The sequence below is a fragment of the Alosa pseudoharengus genome, unplaced genomic scaffold (genome assembly GCF_046254945.1).
Source record: "Alosa pseudoharengus isolate Yale_2024_CS ecotype anadromous, Long Island Sound unplaced genomic scaffold, YU_APseudo_1.1 YU_APseudo_1.1_scf_6, whole genome shotgun sequence".
NCBI classification, from domain to species: domain Eukaryota; kingdom Metazoa; phylum Chordata; class Actinopteri; order Clupeiformes; family Clupeidae; genus Alosa; species Alosa pseudoharengus.
Window position 1 is genome coordinate 29,694,509 of NW_027468848.1, and position 18,915 is coordinate 29,713,423.

An 18,915-nucleotide genomic window follows, 5' to 3' on the forward strand; every position below is an offset into this window, starting at 1 on the left:
CAGAGGAGCAGACAGATTTCATGCTTGACTTGTAGGCCTTCGTAAACAACGGATAGCAGTTTGAAGACAGGAATACAAAACAAAGCCCCCTGGGAACTCCAATCATTAGCAGACACGCTGTCACGATGCTTTTCACAGTGTCAATGTTTTCGACTCTGTGAAAATAGGGAACGGGAGGCACTGTGTGATGATATTTTTTTGTTCCACTTCACTGAAGCATGGAGGGGGGTTGGGGGGTGCAGAAGGGAGCAATACCCATGTCAGAGAGTCACACAACACTGTTGCACTTTCCCCTTGTGGAAAACTGGTGGTGCTTTAATTAGCCGAACCAGGAGTGACCCCGTACGCGGGGGGTCACAGCGGGGCCAGCTACTGTAGGATGCATTTTGAAGCAAGGGCACTTCACAGCTGAGCGAGCAATGGCGAGATGGCCTGTTTTTCTGCAGATGAACCGAAACAAAAAAAAAACAAACCCACACACAGAAAAACAAATCCAGCCAAACAAAGCTCCTATACAGACAATACCCAGAAACTAGTCGGATTCATCAGAGGAAAGGAAGTATTTTATTAAAAATGCTTTCATCCATCTAACTTATTTTTCCAGTTTCTAAATATATGTATTTATTTCCTGGAAAATTGTATTTGTTATTTTCTTTGAACATGACCTCTAAAATGTTCCTGGCTCTAATTTTTGTTTATGCTCTGAACTGAACTGCTTGCTGCAGGAGAGTACTATTCTGCTTGGTTCCCCTCTTTCTGGTCACTTAGTCCACTTCTGCTGCATCCATCTGATAGGGGTTGGCACTGGACCCCTAGGGCCCTCTCAGGCTCCCTACCAGCAGGAGACTCTACTGTGCTTTTAGTGTCCCTCTCTCCTGGCCCATCCTCTCTGTCCCTGTCTTCTCTGCTCTACTCTTCATCACACACGTCCAGTCCCTTAATCCTGCCATGACCAAATGGATCAGGTACGCTGACATTTGACTACACCGATGTGATGAACCCACCACTGGTCGCCAAATAAATAAATAAAGCGGAAGATGTCTCGGGCATGTCTGAGGAGGTAAAACGCAGCGGCCCGGAGCAATAAGCGTGTCGCAATAAATCTCTTCAGGGAGGGGGGAAAAAGTTCAGCATCACCTTGGAAAGCCTTTCACGCACAGAGGGAGAGCTGGAAAGGTGAGGCAGTCCAAAAAAAAATAAAAAATGCCATGGGAAATGTCACACTGATGCCTGCACCAAATGACTAATAATACAAAAAAAGACGACTAAACATCTCCACTTCTGGCTCTGTCTCCAACCAGCCTCTGTACCTCAGCGAAAAGGGAGTCAACTGATAAGTCAATTAAATAAAAATTCCACAACAATTAACTCAGTCTTGGGATGGAGAGAGAGGTTGCTTAAAGGTTACTGGCACCCATCCTAAAGCAGGACAGATGTGGGGTTTGTTGTGTCCTCTGGGTCTTTCTTGGGTGGGTCTTCCGATGAGCCTGGGACTGCCAGGCGAAGCGTCAGTGTCACGTAACCAGGACAGAACATGATTAATTCAGGAATGAGCCATATGACTGCCTCCATATCTGCCATCAAGGGGAGGACAGAGAGAAAGAGAGAGAGAGACACAGAGGAGGAGAAGGAGGAGGAAGAGGAGGAGGAGAGAGAGAGGCCACAACAAAGAGGCTCTAAGAAAACTTCAAAAAGGTCAGCATGTTGTTTCTGCTCTTATGGAATGCAACCAGCCTGCAGAGCCAGGAACCACAGTTTGCTAGCAACGCCACAACATGCAGCACATCTCTCAGCATCCATATGTGCCAAATTACTGACGTTAACTAGCGCGCTTGATGCTGTGTGCACCCCATGGACTTCCTAAACACTTGGGCAGGGATCACATCAGCCAGCGGCAAGCGGCAGCGGCAAACGTAACGCAACGCTCAGACCATAATACGTTTTATCTCGTTCCTAAGCAACACAAACGGTTTGTCAATTGAATATGCTCGCGTTGTGCTTTGAAAGTTGAACCAAGTTCAACGCTCAGCTTGTTCAACGCTAGCGTTACGCCAGCGTTGCCACCGTTCCGCTGCTGAACCATAGAGAACAATAGGAAACCTGCTGCTTGCCGCTGGCTAATGTGATCCCCGCCTTACAGGGGTTTCATCTTAGTAATGTCTCAATGGTGTGGTTCCTACATAACGTAATCATCATGATGAATGTTTCAGAATCAATAAAAATGCTGATAGTGTGTAGTATGTGCCATTTACTGTGCTCCTCTCTTGTGTGAGACCGATGTATATCAAACCAGGAACTTTTCTGACAGTAGCCTACCTTCACAGTCAGCTGTAAATATGCACCTGCACAAGCTGAAGGACTGCTCAATTTTGCGCTCAATTTGACGCCTGTACAAATCAAGATGCTCATATTCTCACCCATACTGTATATTAGCACTGCTTGTATATTCATACGATATCACGGCAAGAAATCAAAGACAATTAGATCCCTGTTTACCTGCTGTCGGTCTATTATATATCTATCGAAACAGCACTTTGGTTCTAATGAAATAATTGAAGCGCTGAGATGCATTTGCGTCATCCCATTTTCTGGCACCATGGTATTCGCTCTCATTTTGGCCCGGTATGAATGCTGTTTGACTAGGAGAGTCGAGCCGACAGACTTAGATCATGAGGGTGGTGGTACGGCATTAATTAACTAGGATATGGCACAGTCTCGGGCTCAGAAATGGGCTGTCTCGCTCCCAATGGATTTGAAACCTTCAAAGCTGCCACCAGTCTGTGCTAATTTGAAATCAGACATGCACTAATAGTGGGGAGAGAGGGTGATACTTCAACTTGTACAACCTAAAGCACCGCGCTTCTACTAATCTCTATGCACATACACTGTATGCATGTCATTACTTGTCAAAGACACGCGATTATCAGGCCCAACGTTATATTCAGTGCATACATCTGAATACGTTTAGTCTAAAAGCAACTTGACTGGATAGTCTTTTTTAGCATGCCCACTTTTTAGAGGTAGTGTGTTCATTATCCACCTGAACATGGTTCTTTCCAAAGAGGCTTTTGATTCCATTCAAAACTTTCAGGAACAACGAATAGCTCTCAATTGCTAGGAGTCCTGAAATGTTACGGCTCAGCTTCTGCTGCTGCCATCCAAAAACATTTTATTTTTTCTTTTGATAGCAATACATTTAGTTTCAAGACTAGTTTTAGCCATGTGGCCCTCCTGGCATTAAAACAAAGACACCCTCCCCTCCCCCAATGAAATGCTAATGTACTAAACTGCAATGTTTATACATATGGCCTCTGTGCCATGACCTAGGCTACATAGACCATTTTTGTACCCTCTCTGCTTGTAACAGAATAAAGCTGATTCCTGAGTTTTCCTGAAGTTTGCCAGTCTAAGATTAATATTAAGTAATTATTCACCACAATTACTTTCACTTTATGCATGCCCAGGATATTGCCCGAGAAAATGAGGTGGACAATCAGCTGAAAAGACCAAGAGGTGCAGTGCTAAGAGTAGCCAAATAGTTAAAGGGCTTTTAGCGTATCCGTAGCAGGTCTTTCTGTGAACCACTGACAGTGGAGCTTGGCTTTCAATCCCTTAATGGGAGTAGTAATTTAATGTAATCAGAACGATATCTCTCCTAGTAACCTCTCAGCCCATCCCACAACAAAAATGAAAAATACAAATAAAATAATAATGATTAAATGAACTGTATTATAAATCAACTTAAAGAACCCCTGGACTTATCATGAAGCCTTTCTCAGTGCATGTAAATGCACAACACATTAAATGTAATATATTCTGTGTTATGAGGGAAGCTGTCTTGCGCAGTAATTATAGGGAACACTTCATTCAGACTTAATAAGACAAAATCACTGGGTCTCCTTTCAGCACCATGTGTAATTTCCTGCGTGTGAATTTCGGTAAAATATGTCAGATGTAATTTCACTCATGCCCGTTCAGCTCCAAGTAGAGGTCTGCACTCCCGACGCAAAAGAGTGCGGCGCGGGACAACTTTTGAAAGCTCTTTGCGGGAGCGGGCTGGATGAGAGAGGTGCGTTTGCGGGTGCGGGACAAACCGATGATTCACTGCACTCCCGCAAATTAAATATGTGCGTAAAATTAAATATGGAAATGATTAAAGTAGTGTTCATAACTATAGTTCAGCTGGATGTTCTGTTAAGCAGCATTAAAAAACGGGGTTTAAGCATAACTGACGGATAGCAGGCCTATACACTCTAAACCCGAACTAGTTGTCATTACTAGAAAATTGCGTGGAAACCGATTGCCTTAAACCATTCTAGTTTTTACAAAACATAAAACTAAACATGTTTAGTTGTGTCAACTAACAACCTTATGTTAATGCTGTAGACAAAATAAGCTTACATTAGTAGTCTTTACTAAAAACCTTTAGTTCACTTAACTTATTATGACTGCCACGCAGCGAAGCGGCGGTCATATAGGTTTAGTCGGTCATATAGGTTTAGTCAGATTTTTTTTTCTTTTTTTTTTTTCTTTTTTTTTCTTTTTCGCATGTCCAAATTTCTGTCAATGATTCCCGGGACACTGAAAGACCGGGGTAGACGAAACTTGGTGGGCATGTAACCCCATATGGATAGCATGGAACCATCGTTTTTCGTTTTGATCTGTAGCCCCCCCGCTGGACTGCACCCCCCGAAAGGAGGGTAGGGCAGACACAGTTTTCTGTGAATATCTCGAGAACCGTAAGGTTTAGGAGGACCATTTTTTTTTTGTATGTTGATCTCAAGGGGCCATGTCAACCCATTCCATAACCACTCATTTCATGTATAGCGCCACCTAGTTAAACACAAAAAAGTAAAAATGAGGTGTTGTAATTGCAGGTATCTGTGACCTAACATAGTCAAAACTGCACGAAATTGGAAGTGTAGGATCATTATGACACCCTCTGAATGCACGCCAAGTTTCGTGGAATTCCGTTCATGGGGGGCCACACAATAAATTAATTTATGTTACTATACACCAACTGGCCTGTAGGTGGCCGGAGACAGTTTTGTGTGAATATCTCGAGAACCGTAGGGCCTAGGAGGTCCACCTTTTTTTTGTATGTTGATCTCAAGGGGCCATGTCAACCCATCCCATTACCACTTATTTCATGTATAGCGCCACCTAGTTAAAAATTAAAAAGCAAAAAATTAGGTGTTTTTATCACAATATCTCTGGCTGACATGGTCAAAACTGCACAAAATTGAAAGTGTAGGATCATTATGACACCCTCCGAATGCATGCCAAGTTTTGTGTACTTTCGTTCATGGGGGGCCTTACAATAAAACAATTTATGTGTACATTTAGTGACGTACATCAACAAGGATTCCCGGGACACTGAAAGACCGGGGTACACAAAACTTGGTGGGCATGTACCCTCACATGGATAGCATGGAACTGTCATTTTTCGTTTTGATCTGTAGCCCTCCCGCTGGACTGGACCCCCCGGAAGGAGGGTAGGCCAGACACAGTTCTCTGTGAATATCTTGAGAACTGTAGGGCCTAGGATGACCATTTTTTCCGTATATTTGCCTCCAGGGGTCATGTTAACCCAGTTCATGTGCACACATGTGCACAAACAGATACACACACACACACACATTCACAGTAATCATGACACATACTCACACAGTAGACATATGTACGCTTCCATGCACAGGCACATACGCAGGCACGCACACACACACACACACACACACACACACACACACACTCACACCCACACACATAACATAAACATAACACAAACAATCAAGAATTTCTCATAATTATGAACAGGCAAGATGGAGGTGGGGTTGTATAAAATGTATTTCACATGTGAAATCTATGAACTAATCATGTTTTGGTACTTGTTGTCTAGCAGATACCAGTGAGAAGTGAGTGTGGATAATGCAATTTAGTGAGACAGTTAGAATCATATAGGCCTTTCAGCGTGATTTCTTTTTGTGGAAAAAATGTGCTGGACTGGGCGGCGGTCATATTTTGTACCGCTCTGCGGTACATCTAGTTGTTTCAGAAGTTGCAGTTGTATAAAATAACTAGGTTAAAATGCATGTTAACAAATTCATTAAAATATGAACTAAGTTCTGTAGATAGGCCTATTGTTTTTTTTTTTTAAAGATTAGGGTACTGTATTAATTTAATTGTTTTATTAAAAATTGAAAAGAAATTCATCACAATGTATAGGAATGCCTTTTATTATTGATAAAACATAAACAAACAACATTTAAACTCATAAATATTCCACATCCACTGTAGATGAAGAACCTATAAAAAAAGACGAAGAACCTATAAAAAAAGAACATAAGAAAACAATTTTTTAGTCCATGTTCATTTACACAGTTGAAATAAAAGTTTGTTATATCACCTATGAATGCAACAAATAAGAGAATGGACATCGGCTAACATTAGCCAAAAGCTAACCAACATGTGCTGCTATGGTTAGCTAAAACTCTCTACTGACAGAAACACCTATTTCAATGATAAAGTCTGAATTAAACTTAGTAGCACCAAGACAAGTATATTTACAAGAAAACATATGTGATATTGTTATAATCTGGCATACACACCCATTGGAAGGTAGCTACCATGAGCTAACTGTCTGAAAGACTACTAGCATGCTAACAACGGAGCTAATGTTACCTTACTTTTCTCAGGTTAATGTAAGTTAATCACGTAAACAAACACTTAGCTAACTATTGGTCAAACTGAACACAATTTTCGGTTATTTCATCAGAATTTTAATTTTTCAACAAGTTCATCAGAAAGTTCACCCACCATTTAATGTAGTAGCCTATTTGTCACAGCAGCATGAGGCATGGAGTCATTCATCTGGACTGAGAAGCAGAAGGAACGGTTGATGGGCAGAATTTTTTTAGACCCCTCCTCTGCCTTGCAAAAACATAACATTTATCGTTGTCTCTGCTTAACATGATCAGTGCACTGTATATTTCACTTAAATAGTACAATCAACTCATTTCTTTTAGTTATGACATAGAGTTTTCACAAAACACACAAACATTAGTAGTGACCACCTAACATATTTATTACAACTAAATCTGGGTTTAGAGTGTAGCCTATATTGTCATTTACGTGGGTTCAATTAGTTCCAGCTGCTCATTTTCAAAACTCGAAATCGAAAGCATGACAGAGGAAGAGGGCAGACTAGGCCTACTTCAGTTGTTAGCCTACATTCAGAACCAAGAAACTGACATCTGGAGTCTTTCTCAGGTGTGTGTGCTCCTTTCGTGAGACAGAAAGAAAAACTGTATAGGCTATCCCTCCTGCATGGGGCTTTAGCGGGACATCATGTTACAGATGCGGGCGGGAGCGGGATTAAAAATGACACATTAATGCGGGAGCGGGACAGAATATTGCGGGAGCGGGCGGGCGCGGGACTAAAAAATCAGTCCCGCGCAGACCTCTAGCTCCAAGCTCCCCTTGACTCTTGTGGGGCTAATAATGACTACAATCTTTTAAACTTTACTTTGGAGTTAATCTCTAACAGGTTGTAAATCAAATCTACTGACTTGTGCTGTGAGCACAATCACTATGCATGTGTCGACTGCTATTCATTTCTCATGGCAACTGCGACCCAAGTCACTTTGGAGACAGGCAGAGGATTTCATTCATGTCTTTCTCCTAGTTAGAAGCACAGACCAAGGTGTGGGTATAATAAATAAAAACAATGCTGGCTGGGTTATTGACTCTGCAAAATGTGTTCTTGCATTGAATCCTCTCTGTCCAGCATTTATCAGTGTAATCAGTCTGGACGAGTCAGACCGTCCATGACCATCCTGATCCGCAGCTGGACTGAAGTGCAAGCGTCTGGAGCTCATGACCTCTTCAGTGGCTGGCACACTGGCACGTACATCCTGTCCCTCAAAACCAGACGCAGCACAACCCTCAAGACTGCACAAAGGGCTGCGTCTGACTTACTAATATAAGGAGGCCCAGAGAAATATGGGAGCAAAAGAAAAGCAATGAAAATGGTCTGAAAGACTATCTTTAAAGATAGATTCTAGACTAATTCTATGATCCACTAATATACTCTGGTCATTACAATTTCCTTTAACAGTCTGATTCAAACAACATAAATTGTCAGTTTGTGGGAACAGCATGAATGTGACAAAAAGAACAAGGAGGACTTCCCAAAGAGATCCAAAAGACAGCAAAAACAATCAAGTAATGGTTGTAGATTATCATAAGCTTTGACCTAAAAACAGCAGGATTCATTTGCCTTTGTGATGTGGTAAAAACAATACAAATCGCATCAGGATCATTGAATGTAGAGTTATATGCTTTGCCCTCTTATAGTCATGTTCCTGGCTGAGTTTGTTCTTCATTTGTACGTAAGCATGCATTTAATGAAAATATAATGTTGCAGATCAATACCACTGACAAACTAAGACTATAAGCCAGTGAGGAATCTCACACTGCAACACAACCTTTGTTTTAAACGGGCACCAAACAATTTGCTGAATTCATTCAGAGAGCGAGAGAAGTTCAGAGTCAGAGTGACAGCACAAGCCATTCCGAAAACACTGTCCCTTTTTTGTGTACAGGTCTGCAAAGCATACCGAGGAGGCAGAGATGAAAATAAAAAATACCACAATTCCAAGTTCTTTTTGTTGGATTTCACACCAACTGGCAAGGATGAAAAAACATAAAGTGAAAAGAAACACAATAAAGTGAAAGGAATGGCTGATTTTGCCGTATTATGTTTCTTTCCACTTTATGCCTTGCATGGTTGGCATGACATTTGAGTGCTTTTATGATAATCCAGCATGATCTTTCCCCGTGGTGCTTGATATGCTAATGCTAACAGCATCAAACATCATCACTAGATCCTTGGGGAACCTATGAGAGGCCTTTAAGTAGATCTCTTGAGGTAGCCTATATTATGGTATACTGAAAACTAGCTCAAAACTCACCACGCAGGACTTCTGGACACATAAAGCATCACGTGCCTGTGTAGTTGGTGCAGTGTGGGACTCACTGATGCTTTAGTGGGAGCCGGCTTAACCCACAGTGGGATAAAGTTTATCTTCCTTTTATCATCACACGGACTACTGACCCGTTTGCAGAGAAGAGTTCAGAATGAAAAGAAGATTGAATCTATTGCCACAAAACCGAAAACTAATTCTGAATAACATGTCTCTCTCTCTCTCTCTCTCTCTCTCTCTCTCTCTCTCTCTCTCTGTCAGAAAGAGGTGTTTCAGGGTGGGTTCTACTGAATGTCCACCCAAATAAAAAAGTCATCCATGAAGGGTGAGGAGGAGAGTGCAAAAAGGAATGTCTTCAAAAGCGAGCGAGCGAGCCAGCAAGTGAGAGCTCAGTCTGGAGAGACAACAGAGATCAGTGAGACTTGAGTGAGTGCTGACCAGGCATGATCAAACGATAAATGTTGGAGCAACAGAGCAGCCAGTGTGGAGGAGGGGAAGCAGCAAGCTCCCTTGTGCCCCTGCATCAGTAGAATACTCTCTCCTTCTCTCTCTCTGTTCTCTATCTCTCTATCTCTCTCTCTCTCTCTCTTTCACGCATTCTCTATTTTTGGCCTGTGCCTTTCCTTTTATTTCAGTTTCAATTTTTTTTTCTATCTCTCTCTCTCTCTCTCTCTCTCTCCATCTTTCTCACACACACACACACACACACACACACACACACACACACACACAAACACACACACACACATTCACCTACACACAGTCAGTCTCTCTCCTCTCTCTTGGTCACTGAAACATTCTTTCCTGCTCCCTCTTTACTGTAACTCTCCCATGGTACCATCCTCATTATAATTCATCTTTCTCTCCACCTGTTTCTCTTGCTTTCACTCATCGCTCTGTCTTCCCTGCATCCCTCCCTTCAATAATCTACACTACAAAGAGGCTTAGGATGTGTTGTAACTATACAGTATCTCGTAATTACCTGCTGAATTTAATTGAGCTTGGGCCTTTAACATGGGACTTCATACCACTTTTGACGTTCAGGGCCCAACGCGTACATGATGTTGAGCATGACATGTTTGCATTTGAGCAATTGTCTCCTAATATAGTATTCAAAATGGTATACCTGCGAACTAATGCATGTTTGTGTGCTTGCCAATGGGAAATATAGAATCTCAGAAAGAGTTCTGAATTGTGATGTTTGACTTAAACTAAGAGAAAACTTTAAGACACAGTGTGTGTGTGTGTGTGTGTGTGTGTGTGTGTGTGTGTGTGTGAGAGAGAGAGAGAGAGAGAGACATGTGCGATAGAAGTCAGTGGCAGCAGAGGAAATATAAAGCTTAGGGATGCCACACCAGGGAGACACAACAGTTACCAACTCTAGAAATATCCCACCTGCTTGAGTTGGGTCCTCACCATCTGCCGCTGAAATAGAGAGAGAAGGAAAAGTGTTCACTCCATGAACTGCTTATAACCAAACAATGCACACACAGGACACACAGGCACACGCACACAGACACACCCACACACACACACACACACACACACACACACACACACACACACACACACACACACACACACACACGCACACACACACATAACAAACAAACAAATACATACAGAAACATTTATAAATAATGCATTTGCTAATACCGAGGTTAAATAATGAATTGATCATGAATTCATTACCTAATCAATTTACTGTTAGCCTGTGCCAATCTGGCTCAAACATCCTTCATTAACTTCACACAGACATGCATATGCATTATATGATAATAACACTGTCACCATGACAAACAAACACAATTAAAAGTTTGGCACGCCACTCCACAACACCGAGAGCGCAAATGAGGTTCGGCCTCTCTGCCTCTCCCTTAAACACACTCTCTTTTTTTCTCGCTCTCTGTCTCTCTCTCTCTCTCTCTCTCTCTCTCTCTCTCTCTCTCTCTCTCTCTCTCACTCCCTACCTCCCTCTCCATCTCCTATCTAGTTCCAAACTCAGCAGTGAGTTGCATGCAGTGCCTGAACACCAGATCCTGGCCTGTCCTCCTCTGTGATACTATGTTTATTACTCCAGTGGGATGGGGGATGGAGTTGGGGGGGAGGGGGGGGGGGGGGGGGGCTACGCTCTAAAGTGCGCCCATGATTTTTAATCACTCCGCCCTGTGCTGCTGAATGGCGAGGATGAACCCTGGCGTGTCCCGAGACATTATCATCACCCTCCATCAAGCCAATCACCGGCTACACGAGGCTGAGAGAGGGCCTTTGCGCTCCGACCCCTGGAGTCCAGCGGGAGGAGTGGCACAGGAGGAAGAGAGGGAGGGAGAGAGAGGGTGGGGGTGGAGATGGGTGTGAGAGGGATTGAAGGAAAGAGAATGAGACAGAAAGAGAGGGACATGAAATGGGATTCAAGGTTATCAAGAAGAAAAAGAATGAGAGTATATAAGTATAGTATAAGGATATATACTTTTTTGATCCCGTGAGGGAAATTTGGTCTCTGCATTTAACCCAATCGGTGAACTAGTGAAACACAAACAGCACACAGTGAACACACAGTGAGGTGAAGCACACACTAATCCTGGCGTAGTGAGCTGCCTGCTTCAACGGCGGCCCTCGGGGAGCAGTTAGGGGTTAGGTGCCTTGCTCAAGGGCACTTCAGCCGCGGCCCACTGGTCGGGGCTCGAACTGGCAACCCTCCGGTTACAAGTCCAGAGTGCTAACCAGTGGGCCACGGTATGTGCAAGAAAGAAAAGACAGCAAGAGAGAGAGAGAGAGAGAGAGAGAGAGAGAGAGAGAGAGAGAGAGAGAGAGAGAGAGAGAGAGAGAGAGAGAGAGAGAGAAGAGAGAGAGAGAGAGAGAGAGAGAGAGAGAGAGAGAGAGAGAGAGAGAGAGAGAGAGAGGAAGGGAAAAAGAAAAGAGTTCCTGTCGACCTTTCCAGTCTTTTCATTATCATCTGAAAGAGGTTGTCGAGGATTCTTGTGTTTTGTCGCAACAGTCTGTACCATGTGGATGTGATTCTCAGCGTGCTATCTGGATAAACAAGTGTGCAATTAGTCAACAAATGGCATGATTTCCCAAGACCTAGAGCTCAACCTCTGCGATTGAAGATGGTACAAACACATTAGAGACAAAATTAAATATTAAAGCTTGCTCGCCTAATAAGTGTTGGAGAGACACGGCGTGAAAGTACATCACGTTCCCTTTTCGACACCCAAGGTAAACATCTTAACGAGGAAGACTTTTACTAATTAGAATTCTGCTTATTAGGTATGCATATATATATATGCATTTTCACATGGAATTAATATGACATTCCCCCACACACACAAGAGGGAGAAGGGAGGGTCATGAGCCATGAAAATGGTAGGGAATAGGGATGGAGTAGAAGCGAGGCTGTTGGCACTGGTCTGCACACTAAGGGATCGGATTCTGCAATTTAGACAAGGGGGACTGTATGTCAGTGTTTTACTGGCGTGTAAAAAAATTAAATAAAATACACACACGCACACGCATACGCACACACACACACACTATGAATTTGCATCTTTCCCAGACGAGACACAACCTTTGCTCCTGCTCCACCACTGAAATGCATGAAAATATCAATATTTAATTGAAAACACTAAGAACTGATACAAAAAAATATAGCAACATTGCTTTCACACGTCTTCAGAGTCCTCTGGGAAATTTGCACGCAACAAAGCCAGTGGGAAGAAGATATTTATACACATAACATCTGAGAGCAATGACGAACCCAGATGTTGTGTGCTGTGCTGTTCCTTGTATGTCTGAGACAATTATCAATACTCAGAAAGGGAGGGCATGCATTCTTTGACTTCTCACTGTGTTTTTTGCTCCAGTGAGCTAGACAACAGGGAAAAGAGAGAACGTGTGTGTGAAAAAGAGAGAGACAGAGAGAGAGAGTGATACAGAGAGAGAGAGAGAGAGAAAGAGACTCACATCCGTCAGGGCCTGTCCCGCAGTGAGTGTGCTCGAGGCCCGTCTCTGCTCTCTGTGTGGCCGGTTGTCCAGACAGAGCTCTGAGTCCAGTGTTATCTCCATTCAGAGACAAGCCGCTGAACAAGGGGGATTTGGCCAAGACAGTAAACATGAAAACAAGGCCTCAGTCCAACCAGGAGACCAAAGAGAGCCAGGAGTGAGCTGCAGAATTTTACTATCTCTCTCTCTGTCTCTCTTTTCTTCTTGCTTTCTCTCTCTCACTCTCTCTCCTTTCTCACCACATCTTTCCATTTCTCTCTCTCTTTCCTATCCTTCACTATCTCTCTGTTCTCTCTCTTTCTTTTTCCTTCCCTGTTTTCACTCCTTTCTCTTTGCCAGTTTCACTCTCATCTTACTTGAACTTTGGATGAAATGGTGAGACTTGTTTGAATATGCTGTGCTATTTTGAAACTCCCCATCGCCATGGGAGTTGTAAACAAATAACAAAAGAGAGTGTCTCACAATTCATGAATCTCTTGAGTCTTCAGCGAAATGGAGTGTCTCACAATTCATGAGTCTTTTGACATGTCTGATAACAACCACAGCCACAGTACAGCAGTAGCAGAAGGCCTGCAAATTCTGAAACCAATTTTTCAATTCTCTGACCAACATATTTGCAACATATTAGATTCCTTACACTTTGAAATGGTGTACTAACATAAAACCAGCGGATAATCTTTTAAACTACTATTTTATAAACTATTAAACTATGTGTCTGATAAAAAGAGAACAGGGCTCCTGACACATTTAAGGCTTTCAAATTATATGATATACTATTTTCTATGAGGTTGGGTTTAATTGAAGCGCTGGTGTGACAAACCACACCACAGGTAAAGTGAACGCAGTGAATAACGACAAAAAGCTTATTTCGAAATCGCCATGCCTGACACATCCTCTATAAACATTTTATCATCTCTAAGAATTCCAAGTATTCATAATGCTGTCTTTCACATGCAGTACACATATACACACACACACACACACACACTCAGAGAGAGAGAGAGAGAGAGAGAGAGGGAGAGAAATACTGTGTGGATGGATATGTAGATAGTGCTTCATATGCACATATGCAATGAGAAAATGTAGGCCGATATAATAATTTGTCATCAATATCTGGAATTCCAAGAAAATCTGTGTGTGTTGTGGGGGGGGCAAGACAGCTTTGAGATCTAGAATTCCTTGGACTTCTCAAAAGTCAGAAGAAGTTACAACATCTTCCAAGCAACTGCCCATCATCCACCACAACCCAACACAAACACATCTCACTGCCCACGCCTCACTGTACTATTTCCAGTAATCATAAAGACTTTGCCAAATACAATAACAAGGGAGAATGCAATTTCTTCCCAACTATGGTCATCATCTGTACGGTGGAGTCCACTTATTTATTAAGATTAAAGGGCACTTAACCAGCATGCAAAGCCACACATCACTCAAGACTCAGTCACCACAGGCGGAGACAGACAACACTCTCTCGCCACTTTGACCATAACCTTCACCATGGGCACCATTTCCTTTCCAAATCAAAGGCCCCTTTCACAGACACTTTTCCTGAGCCAGAACACCAATGAGGAAGAGAGTGGGAGAGAGAGAGAGAGAGAGAGAGACGGAGAGAGACGAGAACAGTGATGATGACTTATTTCTGGAAGCGGGCCGCAGCTCCGTCATTCATATAATCCTGGCCGGGCGGTGATAAGACTAAGCCCAGGGACAGATTGCCCTAATCTGAAAGTCAACCTGGAGGAAGTCATAACCAAATATATTATGGTAGGGCACAAGCCACTCCTGCCTGATACCGACCTCTAAAGGTGTGAGGGGGAGATAGAGGCGGCCGTGTCTAGTTTGCCCAGGAAAGAGGCCCAGGTTTTTTTCCATATATATATATATATGTGTGAATCCGCCTCTACTCTAATCTCATCTGAACGGAGACCCTCTGTGCGTGTGTGATACAAACTCGGGCCACAGGTTGTTTTCCAACGTCAACAAACAGCAAGAGACAAAGGTTGAAAGAGGACACATGGGACATATGCAGACAGCCCCTTATTTTCAGAGCGAAAACACACCAAACACGACAACCCCAACCCAGACCTGTGTGTCCCGTGCAAAGATACCGACTGATTTAAACCGGGACTGACACCCTAAAGTGCTGCTTGGATTTCTGCTGTCAGCTGTACGACAAAAGAAAAGAAAATCATGAGATGAGCCGGAGGTGCCGAGCAGCCATGTTATATAGCACTCAGCGCCACTGACAAGTCCCGGACAAAGGCCTGTCTCTCCTGTTCCTCTTTGTTCAGTCGGCGGACATAAAAGAAGGTCAGAGCCAATCAGGGTAATGGGTCTAATCTCCATTTAGTGATGTGGCAGGCAGGACTGGCGGCCCTGTCACCGTTAATGCCGTCCACTAAAAGGCCACCCTCCAGAGTCGACAAATCTTATTTGTGCGTCTTCCACAAGCACACTAGCCGACTGTGTTGCACAAAGGCCCTTTGCATTTTTTTCCCCCTCCAGCATTAATGTAGAATGAAAAATTACATTGGGCTGACTGGAGATAGGGATAATTATATTGTGCTCATACGAAGAATTATCACTGTCATCAATGGATCTACTAAAAGATCCTTGATGAAGAATGCCGCAATTTTACTTGGCAGGCATAAAACCAGGCTCACGACAGGCCAACATTTACAAAGAGCTTATATTCTACTCAGGGCATGATAATTACTTAATGAAACTAATTATCTGATTATGTTATCATCTTAATTGCTGGTGGTGGGAAACAATCCCTAAACATGTGGGCTGTCTGCCTTTCTACTATCTCCACAGTGACTGACGTAAGCAAGAAAGAACAGAGTCATGAGAATTTGAATGGAGATGAAGTGCCTTGGTATCATCTCCTGGTAAAAACAGACTTACAGTCGAACGCACGCACGCACACACACAGACACACACACACACACACACACACACACACACACACACACACACACACACACACACACACACACAGTACATGCATACAGTACATACAGTAGGTTAATAAACACAAAAATACGCACTCGAAAAACACTGTGACCCAAACATGCCCACACACAGAGAGGTAGAACCTAATGTGAGCTTTGATCACAAGCTGTAGTGAAATTATGCCAATGTGTTGATTTGGAACAAATTCATGGCTATTTTGCAGCCTTGTCTGCGCTACATAAGTGGCCGAGAAGGCTGCCCGCAAACCACGAGCTGCAATGTTTACGTGTGGCTTTAAACGGTTTCCTGCTCTCCCCCTCACTCTCTCATCTGTTTTGAATTAGGACAGTCAGAAAAGAATTACGTCCTTTAAGCTGCTTACCACAAAATAATACCCTCTTCTTCAGAACAGCTGAGGAAAAAGGCTGACTGATAAGTGTTTTTCCCTACCTCTTCCAACATAACAAAAAAGAAAAGAAAAGAAATATGTGACGTACTGTTAGGGGGTATTGCCAGAAACCGACTTGCACTTTGGTTTAGACTGTATGCTTACATTAATAGATCTCATCCACTTGGGGGCATCAGCATGCTCCTGAGTTATCTGTAGGCCTGGCTATGTCATGCAAAACAATTCAGTGTTGTGAGAATGGTATGCCAGTTTGGCTAAAGGTGGAGAAATTTGTTTATCATTGCTCTGGTCTGAACCCTTTTTATAGACCAAAAGACAAGTTTAATGTGCCCCTTTTGTTGCTAGATGTTTAATGTGATTCGTCCCATGTTTTAGTTTTGTACTATTTTTTTTAATGTATTTTTATCTTTAAAATATTCAGCTAGCTTTGTGACTACAGTTACACAGACTAAAGTATTGCATCATTACGGAACGCTGCTGGGTCATCCAACCCAAATAATCAAAGGATCAAGCTGTTACCAGGCAACCAATCGAGCTATTTGTTGCAAACACCTTAATGTAGTTTGCTGTCACTTAATGTAAGCAAACACGTCTCTTTAGAAATAGAGAGCTTGACCAGGAACATGGCTTTTTCAAGAAAAGTGGACATGGGAGTTTCTCTTCATTGAGTTTAATGGGACTGCAACTGGTCTGATTTGCAAAGAGAAAATCTTTAAAGACTTAATTTAAAGCACCATTACACTACCAAACATGTTGATGAGCCTAAAGGGCTTGAAGGTGATGTAAGAGAAAAGCATGCCAACATTTGAGAGCCCTCTCCTTCCAGCAGAAGTTCTACTTCCAAAGAGCCAGAAAGGAATATTCTGTCTGCATTGAAACTAGTTAAGTTAAGCAATCACTAAAGCTATTTTTGAAAGACTGTAAATGTTCTTGTGCAGGTTGTGAATACCATCTGCCCAGAAAATCATCTGCTCTGACGTTTAGAAATGCCAGTCTGAAAGCAAATACAGAGGCAGAATATGACATGTATGCACACTGTAGGCCTACTGTACACATCAATACAACAGTACAGTACTGTTGTACTGTGAAGTAAAATAATGAATTTGCAATTCATTTTGGCACTTGATTAAAGCACCGACAAGGGGTAAATGAGCTATGGGTATTAAAGACCATTTTGAGATCATAGAACATTTTCCCTCATTCCCTATTGCACTGGTCCCCTTTTAAGATCACCTACCAAGTGGCCTGAGGGTAATCTGAATTTGAAGACCCTGCCCTTGACATTGTTATTAAGCATTGCTGTTCAAAACAGTATTGTATTGCTGCAATTAGGCAGATATGGGAAATTAAAAAGGTGACGAGTCAAAGTGGTGAGAGTTTTTTTGACTTTATACAAAGAACAGGCACTTAAGATCCCCATCATTCTCCGGATCTATGGCTATCAGCATCTTTTGCTTTCAATCGATATGCTTTGTGCAGCTGCTTTCATCGGCTGTGCCAGAAAAACAACCCAAGTGCGTGTTAGCAGGAAGGAGCTCAATGGCACAGTTCTCCTCAGTGCATCGCGCTTCGGATGATTTCAAAGCCGAAGCATTCGCTCACAATCAGCAGTTGGCAGGGTGAAGCAGCTTTACTCCAAATGGGATAGAAATCAGAAGATTTCCTGTTTCGGCGAATTTGGTGCGGGGACAGCTAATGCAGTTTAACAGACAAAGTAAACTGCATTAGCTGTTAAACTGCATAATGAGGTTTACTTTGTCTCAGGCAGAAATTCACATATTTGATGTTTGTCTTTTTTCCCAGATATGCTGGAATAATTTCAAATGGGCTATGGACCTAGTCATGAATTGTCCTGTATCCTTAAAGGTGCTCTAAGCGATGTCACACGGTTTTTAAGCTAAAACATTTTTTTGTCACACACAGCAAACATCACCTCACCATCCGCTAGCTGCCTGTGCCCTGAATACACTGTAAAAAAATGCGGTCTCTGTGGACAGGCCAGGCTCCAAAAATGGCAACAAAAACAACTTGGTCCAGCCTGGACCATAAAAACATAACAAACTGTTCCAGAAATGCGCATTTAGGAGAGTTTAAATTGCACGGGAGGGAGGGGGAAGGAGTAGCGAGCTAGCTCTCTGTTTTGTTTAAACGTTAACAGAAGTGACGTTACCCAACATCGCTTAGAGAACCTTTAAGGATTTGTTGAAATTAAAGCTAGTTGAGATTCAAATGGATTTCACATAGGCACCTTACTATATTAACATCAATTGAATGCTGCAACCTCTTTCAGCCCTCACTAACCACAAGGTCAACTCCAACCAGGCGGTGACCCAGATAACATTCCTTATCAGTGTATGATGTAATGATTTATGGAGAAACACGTTAAAATACTTCACTGATGGTGAGGCTCACATTTAGGTGTGCAGAGCATACAGTGGATTGCATATTAGTTTAAATAGGTTTATTTAATTATTAAAACAATAAAAATAAGGTGCCAGAGAGTTGTCACTTTTAGGTTACCACTGCCCCAAGGCTATTCAAAGAACAAACACTGTGATGGAA

The 18,915-nt window shown here is 42.6% G+C and overlaps 1 protein-coding gene across 2 annotated transcripts in view; it reads right to left on the reverse strand.

Moving 5' to 3' along the window:
- The window catches only part of edil3a (EGF-like repeats and discoidin I-like domains 3a), a 140,184-nt gene that overhangs the window by 94,976 nt on the left and 26,293 nt on the right, over positions 1-18,915 (reverse strand). For both annotated transcript variants that reach the window (XM_076270749.1, XM_076270747.1), the window contains exon 3: positions 10,380-10,409. In XM_076270749.1, the coding sequence (XP_076126864.1) occupies positions 10,380-10,409 (30 nt within the window). The remainder of the gene's footprint in view (positions 1-10,379; positions 10,410-18,915) is intronic.